This window comes from Chelonia mydas, chromosome 1, assembly GCF_015237465.2.
Source record: "Chelonia mydas isolate rCheMyd1 chromosome 1, rCheMyd1.pri.v2, whole genome shotgun sequence".
Lineage (NCBI taxonomy): Eukaryota > Metazoa > Chordata > Testudines > Cheloniidae > Chelonia > Chelonia mydas.
In genome coordinates, this window is record NC_057849.1 from 95,098,664 (window position 1) to 95,107,310 (window position 8,647).

General features: G+C 46.8%; 1 protein-coding gene across 7 annotated transcripts in view; it reads right to left on the reverse strand.

The window, feature by feature from the left end:
- ABCC4 (ATP binding cassette subfamily C member 4) overlaps positions 1 to 6,977 on the reverse strand; it is a 209,407-nt gene extending 202,430 nt beyond the window's left edge. For 3 of the 7 annotated variants that reach the window (XM_037895831.2, XM_043534639.1, XM_037895837.2), the window contains exon 1: positions 6,725 to 6,954. In XM_037895831.2, coding sequence (XP_037751759.1) covers positions 6,725 to 6,798 — 74 coding nt within the window. In that variant the 5' untranslated portion in view covers positions 6,799 to 6,954. Of the gene's footprint in view, positions 1 to 6,724 lie in introns of all 7 variants that reach the window. The other 4 variants (XM_037895822.2, XM_043534629.1, XM_043534645.1 and 1 more) reach the window with 4 other exon arrangements.
- Positions 6,978 to 8,647: the final 1,670 nt, after the last annotated feature.

The window sequence follows — 8,647 nt, forward strand, 5'->3', positions numbered from 1 at the left end:
CAGTTTGTTTACCTCTGGAGTCCGCAGTCTGGAGGTTCGGCCAATCGCGGTGCCCACAGACCGTGGCTCGCCACTCCAGGCCAACGTGGGCTGCGGGAAGTGGCGCGGGCCGAGGGATGTGCTGGCTGCCACTTCCCGCAGCCCCCATTGGCCTGGAGCAGCGAACCGCAGCCAGTGGGCGCCGCAGTCAGCCAAGCCTGTGGACGCGGCAGGTAAACAAACCGGCCCGGCCCACCATGGGGCTTACCCTGGCGGGCCACGTGCCAAAAGTTGCTGATCCCTGGGTTACACAGATGAAGTATCCTGGAATGGGGTGACACTGAAAAGGACTTGGCAGTAACAGCAAATAACCAACTGAGCATGAGCTCCAAGTGCAATGCTGCAGCTAAGAGAGACAACACAACCCTTAGAACACGGGAATATTGAGTAGGGATGGAGTATTACCTCTATATGTGATGTTATTGAGACCATTAACTGGAACATTGTGTCACATTCCAGGATCCACACTTCCAAAAGGATGTTGAACAATATGAAAGGGTTCAGAAAAGAGCTACAAGAATGATTTGCAGTCTGGAAAAATATACCTTACAATGAGACACTTAAGTGCAATATATTTAGTTTATCCAAGAGAATGTTAAGACGTGATTTCATCACAGTCTACAAGTACCTACACGAGGAAGAGATTTCTAACAGTAGACAGAATCTAGCAGAAAAAGGCATAACAAGATTGAGTGGTTGCAAGCTGCAACCAAAGTCAGACTAGAAATAAGATGCAAAATTTTAACAGCGAGGGTAATTAACCATTGGAACAACTTAACATAGGGAAATGGTGAATTCTTTAGCACCTGAATCAGGACTGGAAGTCTTTCTAAGAGATATGCTATAGCTCAAACAGAAGTAATGGGCTTGATACAGGTAATACTGGATGAAATTCTATTTCCTGTGTTATGCTAGAGGTCAGACTAGATGATCATAATGATGCCATCTTGTCTTAATCTGTTAACAGAGCTGTTGATTTTGAAGCCTATCAGTGGTAATTTAAATATTAATTATTTTGTTGATAATTAAAGCATGCAGAAAAGAGACGGCCAACCATAATATGGAGATCTGTACAATCTACTGCAAATGGCATCGCACTTTGTCTTAACTTTTCACTTTGCATCGCAATTTGTCTTAACAAGTGGCTGGAGTGTAGGATGTGGACAGAATTAGGAGAACATTCCCTCTGCCACCCACCCACATTTGACTTTGTTCTCTCCCCTCTTTCTTTCCAGATGTGCAGTGGGAATTTCTCAAAGTGGAGGAAGCAAAGGGGCAAAGGTATTATTTATGAGCAGAATGACAGGAACAGGCACCACACTATAGCCCTAATTTTCAATTTTTGCAGAGATTTGGGGTGGGGTGGGGTGAAGGATGCAATCTCTGAGAAATTTTTGGTTAGTCTGAACCACCTGGGACATTTCAGAGGCAAAAAATCATTCGGTTATTTGATTGGTTCTAAACTGCAAATGCATATAAGCCATATCCCCACAAAGGTTTTTCCCATACACAGAAAATGGGGAAAATGCCAGCAGACCTAGTGACAAAAGTGTGTGCTTGTAGACTGTAATGTTTATTTGGCAACCCTCTACCACACAAAACTGTATCACGAAAGAACTAAGTTATTATAAAAGAACTATTCTTGTTTACTAAGTACCTTGTAATAAATAGATTCAGAAAAAAAAACTTACATTAAAATGAGCACAGTTTGTCATGTGATTGTTGAATGAATAAACTTTGAATACAGCACAGTGTTATATTTCTGTTAACAAAGAGACAGGAGGTTGCCTTTTTATCTATTACAAAATGCCTATTAGCTCAGCCTCCTTTTGATCTTAGAAAAAACTGCTTCTGTTTATGATGTACAAAAGCCCCAGTCCTGATATAGGCTCTATGCAGACCGCCTCACCCCTATTGAAGTAAGTGATTGGGACCTCAATTATTTGAGCAACTATCCTCATCACTGTCTCTCCATATTTGGTGCTTAAATGCATTTTTTTTAAAAACAGAATCCTTTCTTCATTGCAAACTTGATAGACAGCCCAACAATGGCTAATATTTTAATCTGACATTCTAAATCATAGCTTGACTTTGATAGCTCATACCCAAGTTGCATTACATTATGCAGAGCCCCTCTTTGAAGAGTTCCACAGATATTTCAACTTGAACCTCTAAACCTAATAAATGCTCATGGGTGATGGTAAATATTTAGAGACTATAGGCAATACATGCACAAAGGACCCTGGTTCTCCATTGCCTCATAATGGCCAGTTAGTCTGACACTTAACCCACGCAAAATAATGGAAAAGCTGATAGGGGATTCAACTGATAAACAATTAAAGGATAGGAATATAATTAATGCCAGTCAATATTGTTTTATGCAAAATAGGCCTTGTCAAGTAAACCTGATTTAATTCTTTGAATAGATTACAAGTTTGGTTGTGTAGAGGCAAAAAAACTTCTGTAAGGCATTTGACTTTTACACAAATTCAAATGAGAAATTACAAAAAATTTTAGCAGTCAGGGTAACTAACGAGTGGAACAAACTACCAAGAGACATGGTAGATTCTCCACCTGTTGATAGCTTCAAATCAAGACTACATGCCTTTCTGGAATACAGTACATGCTTTAGTCAAACACAAGTTACGGGGCTCAGCTGGCAGGTAATTGGGTGAAATGTAATGGTCTGTTATATACAGGAGGTCAGATTAGATGGTCTAATGATCCAGTCTGGCCTTAAAATCTATGAAAAAATAGCATGTAGTTATCTAAACCTGTGCAAAATAGGTGTAAAACACTACAACCCTTATTTCCACAGGTGCAAACGACTACACAAGGTGCAAGTCACTGAAAAAAAAAATACCCAGACCCAAAATGCCTGTCTGCCCCTAATCTAGTAGTGAGTCTTCTCCATTGACATCTTGACTAAGACTACTGAAGAGAATTACTAAAATCTAGAAGTGGATAGTCGCTCAACTTAAATGACTTCCTTGGTAAGCCAATAGCACTATCATCAGATCGAAAAGTGCTGTACAAGAGCTGAATACCTATCATTACTAAGGCTACGATTTAATCGTGGGTATTTTTTAGTAAAAGTCACAAACAGGTCACAGGCAATAACCAAAAAGTCACGGCCAATGACCTGGCCATGACTTTTACTAAAAATACCCCTAAATCTTAGGTGCTGGGGGGTGGGGGTGGGAGGGGAGGAAGGGTGCTCCAGCGGACGCTGCTGCTTCTGGGCATGGGGGGCGGCCCAGGGCCCTCCTGCCACTGCTGCTCCTTGGGGGGACGGCCTGGGGCCCTGCTACCACAACTCCGGGCCAGAGGGCAACCCAGGGCCCCGCTGCTGCCACTCCTCCAGGCCGGGAGGCGACCAGGGTCCCCGCCGACACCGCTCCTCTGGGCCCAGGGGGTGGTGGCCGGGGGCCACACCACCACTGCTCCGGGTGAGGAGCATTCCAGAGCCCCGCTGCCACTGCTCTGGGTGGGGGGCAGCCCAGGGCTCCATCGTCGCTGCTCCGGGCAAGGAGCAGCCCGGGGCCCCACCACTGCTGCTGCTCCTCTGGGCAGGGGTGGCCTGGGGCACTGCTGCTGCTCCCAGACTGCTGCGCTAGGTCAGCACCCGGGACTAGTTGCCTGGGGCCGCCAGAGCAGCGGCCGGTGCAGCTGGCCCCAGGGCTGCCCAAGCAGCTGGGGTGGCCCTGAGGCCAGCTGCACCAGCAGCTGCAGTTGCCGAAGTCACAGAGGTCCTGGAAGATCATGGAATCCATGACTTCTGTGACCTCCCTGAAAGACTTTCAGCCTTAATCTTTACCAATCACAACCAGAAGGGACCTCAAGAAGTAATCTATCCATCCTCTCATGCTAAGATGGGACCAAGTATACCTAGACCATCCCTGATTGTGTTTGTCTAACCTGTTCTTAAATACCTGATGAGGATTCCACAGCCTCCCTTAGGAATCTATTCCAAAGCTTATTCCAAAGCTTAACTACCCTCATAGATAGATTTTCTTCCTAACATCTAACCTAAATCTCCATTGCTGCAAACTAATCCCATTACATCTTGTCCTACCCTTGGTGGACTTGACAAACAATGATCGCCATACCCTTTATGACAACCTTTTACATCTTTGAAGACTTATGTTCACCCTCAGGCTTCTATTCTCTAGACTAAAACATGCCTAATTCTTTCATCCTTCCCTCATGGGTCATGTTGTCAAAGTATCTCATCATTGTTGTTACTCTCCTTTTGACTCTCTTTCTTAAAAGGAGATGCCTACAACTGGACACAGTATTTTAGCTGAGGTCTCACCAGTGTGGAGTAGAGCAGGACTATTACCTCCCATGTCTTACATATGATTCTCCTGTTAATACAGCCCAGAGTGACATGTGCCTTTTTCAAACAGCATTACACTGTTGATCCATGCCCCAGATCCTTTTCTGCAGTACCACTGCCTACCCAGTTAAACCCCCTGTTGTATCTGCGCAGTTGCTTTTTCTTTCCTAAGTGCAGCACTTTGCACTTGTCTTTTCTGAATTTTGTCTTTTTAGTTCCAGACTAATTCTCCAATTTATTTGTCTTCCCACAAGATAGCAACCCCTCCCAGCTTGGTGTCATCTGCAAATTTTATAAACGTACTCTCCACTCCATCATCCAAGGCATTAATGGAAAATAATGAATAATACCTGCAGGACCTGACTTGATATGTACTCCCAGTTTGAGAGTAAACCACTGATAACTATTCCCCAAGTATGGTCTTTCAGCCAGTTATGTATCTACCTTATAGTAATGTCATCTAGACCAGTGATCCTCAAACTAGGGCTGCTGCTTGTTGAGGAAAAGCCTCTGGCAGGCTGGGACGGTTTGTTTACCTGCCGCGTCCGCAGGTTCGGCCGACGGCAGCTCCCACTGGCTGTGGTTTGCTACTCCAGGCCAATGGGGGCTGCGGGAAGAGTAACCCTAATAAATGAGCGTACCCCAAAGTAACAGGCAAATCTGGTAACACGAGGTTTGTACACTTTTGTTTGTTCATCCCTCCATCCTCAAAAAAAGATTTCTGTACTTGCTCAGAACTGTTTGCAGGATCAGGCCAAAGTTTGATTACTCAAACTCTTCCTGCGTTCCCAAGAGCTCCAAATAAAGAATACAGCACTTCTCCCCTCACCACTCCCTCCTTCTCTGCAAGTGAAGCCTGCATTGGGGGAAATGCTGCTCTTCCCTTCTCCTTTAGTCACCCTACCGGGAAACCTTCCATATCGGCTCTGCTGGAATCCTGATCCACAAAGTGAGAGAAGACAGATGGGAGGATAGACTGACACCCTTTTCAAAAAAAAAAAAAAAAAAAGTGTGCAGCAAACAATAGACTGATTCTCCTTTGTCTTGCACCTTGAGTAATAATGTACACCTGTGTGAAATAACTGTAAAATGCTACCAAATCAGAATGGTCAAATTTTACATTAGCTTTGCAAAGGAGCAAATGCAGTGCAGAATCTGGTCCCAAGTACATAGTAATTTGTATGGGCTCTTCTCCCCATCCCACCCCACTGTGAAAAACTCTACCACCCCAAAAAGGATACAACCAATGGTCAGGAATGATACTGCAGGAAGCAGTCAGCTAATAATCTGGATGGCTGTTGCCTTGGGAGATTCCCCAGAGAGCCACCTGCTGCTTGAGGGATCTCATTTAAGAAAACAGGAGTTTGCTAGAGATAGGGCAGATTTCTTTAGAATGAATAATGAATGGCTTGCCTCTGATCCATTAGGTAAGAAACAGCATGATTTCAGTCAGCTTGCGTCAGAACTGGTCTCAGCACAGGTGGCTCAGACAATGGTAAGTGTTGACACAAGTAGAAAAGAAGGTGCCCCTTTCCCCAATTGCTACATAAAACAAAATGACACACGGAAGAGTGTAACGGGGCTTGAAGCAGCGGTAAACAAGGACATTCTCCACAGTAGCAAGCCACAGGGGATACTTAAAAATGGGCACTACTCTAAGGCCCCTGACTACCTGTGGGTAACAGAAGTAGGCAAGGGAGGTTGATTCCGCCGCAGCTCCACTTTACAGCCTGCCCCTGGCTGTGTGCTCCGGGGGGGAGGGGGGTCTTCTCAAACCAGCAGCTCACTACGAGAGGTTAGTAGAGGGTTGGCTGAAGAACCCGCCGTAGCAGCCCAGCTGGTGCAGCAGGCTGGCAGGCAGCGCCAGGCGGAACTATTTCACCTCAGGAGACTGGGTCTCATCTGCCCTGACCAGACCTAGTCTTTGAGAAGCGGGCTGCTCGCACGGAAAGACCCCCCCCGCCCCGCTCCACGAGCAAAGCGCCGTCGCCGCCCCCATGATCTGTCAGCGATGACACTTGGCTCACGGCCACCTCGGGAGGGGGGCAGCTGCTGCTCGCGGGGGCCCGGCGCTGACCGGGGCCGCTAGCGGCATTCCCGGGCGCGCTGACACCCAGCCTCAGCCCCGCGGGAAAGCGCGGGACGCGGCAGGCGCCGCCGGGCTGAACCTGGCGGCGGGGCGGGCGCTCTCCTCCCCAGGCTCCCTGCGTGCGGCTCGCTCCGACCCCCTTTCTGCACAGCCCGGCTCCGGGCGCCAGCGGCCGGAGCAGCCCTGCCGCACGGGGCAGCCCCGGGCTGGGGCGCCGGCGCCAGCCCGGCCGGGGCGCCGGCGCGGCGGGGACTCACCAGAAGAAGAGCCGGGAGCAGAAGTTGGCAGCCCGCAGGGGGTTGGGCTTCTCCTCCCGCCGCGGCGCCTCCATCCCCCTGCCCCGGCCGCGCCAGCCGCTGCTCTGTCACCAGCTGCTGCCGCTGGCTCGGCCGCTCTGTGGCCGGCGTGCAACAGGCGTGGGGCTGCCGGGCAGCAGCGGCTTCCCCGGCTCAGCAGCACCGTGCCGGCGCTGGAGCAGCTTCCGGGAAACCTGACACCCGGCGGGGCGCCGCGGCAGAGCCCGCCCCGCGGGGCTGGCGAGCGGCCGGGCTGGGTCCCCACGCGCAGCACAAGTGCTCCTCGCTGCCCCTGTTCAAGGTTGCATCCGATGAAGTGAGCTGTAGCGCACGAAAGCTTGTGCTCAAATAAATTTGTTGGTCTCTACGGTGCCACAAGTCCTCCTGTTCTTTTTGCAAGAAATGAGGAGTCCCATGGCCGGTCAGCCTGGAGATCCTGGGGGGAGTTGTGACATGGCCTTCACTGGGGGCAGGATTTCACCATAGATGTTTAAGCCCCCATCCTTCAAACACATATGCACACCAGTCCTGGCACTGGCTTCAGCTGGTTTGCTCAGGTACACAAGGTTTCTGAGACGCCTGTTTTCAGGGTTTGGGCCTTAGCAAAGTCAGTGGGAATCTGCAGGAGGCCAGCTCCATGGGGCAACTTGCAGGAACAAGACCATAAATTAGGGCTTTTCAACCTTTTTTCATTTACAAACTCCTAAAAAATATTGAATGAAGCTGTGGACCCCTTTGGAAATCTTAAGACATAGTTTGCAGACCCCCAGGGGTTGCTGGACCACAGGTTGGAAACCACTTCCTTAGATTGGCAGCTCTTTAGGAGAGAGGCAGTTTTCCTACATGTTTGTACAGCGCTTACCCCTTTTTGCACTACTGAAATACAAATAAGCACTAATTAGATTGCAGTTGACAGCTGCAGGAGGAAAGCACCATCACTCCTAAACTTAACAGTATCCACAAGACTTTACAAATTTGAAATAAGACAAATATAACTGCTTAATGCTTCTGAAACATTTTATCCAAGCTTTCCTCCAGATATTATCAGAAAATTTTATTTCAAATCTCAGTTCCAAGTCCCAAGTTAATTGCTGTGATAAACTTTGCATGGTTTGGTTGCTACATGAATGAAGACTTTATAATCTGAATGTGCATGAGTAAAACACGGTCTTGAGTTCTTAGATATTAATAAAATTGATTGTCCCGCAAGTGAAAGTGCTCCAAATCCTTGTAAATGATTTCATGGTGGTAGAACAAAAATGTCTAGTTCACTATATCAAGAAGAATAATAGCTTGTGCCAAACAGAACTTCTTGAAACAACTGTAAAGAATGACTTAAGCTCATCCTCACTGTGGCTTTTATAACTTATATATGGTATTTCTAGGGCCCTTCATTTTCAGGTTTTATTTTATTTAATTTTTCCCAGGAATCTATCAGTGTTTATTGCCACAACAACAAAAACAGGTGCAAATCAGTGAAAAAAACTATTTTTCTGGGTAAACATCTGGGTAAACATTGGTGGACAGAAAGGGGAAAAAAGTTTTTAGTAGATTAATGCTCTGAATTGTATTCATCAATGTGGCTTGCTGTGGAACTAAAACAGAACTCAAAACACAATGCCACCTCTGAGTTTAAGAAAACAATAAATCTCTAATCCCCAAATAAAGCTTTTCATTTGAATAAACAGTTTATTGTTGCAGATTTAGGACTATTAGCTTACAAGTATTTATATTTAATAGTTGGGCCACACCATTTGCAGACACACATTCAACTTCATCCTTTTCTCCTGTTTTTGTTTTAATAAAACTTTTGAATACTTTCTTATGTTCTGAAATGTATTCTAATACAGATTTTCATTTTCTTCCCATTTTAGTGTGTCAAAT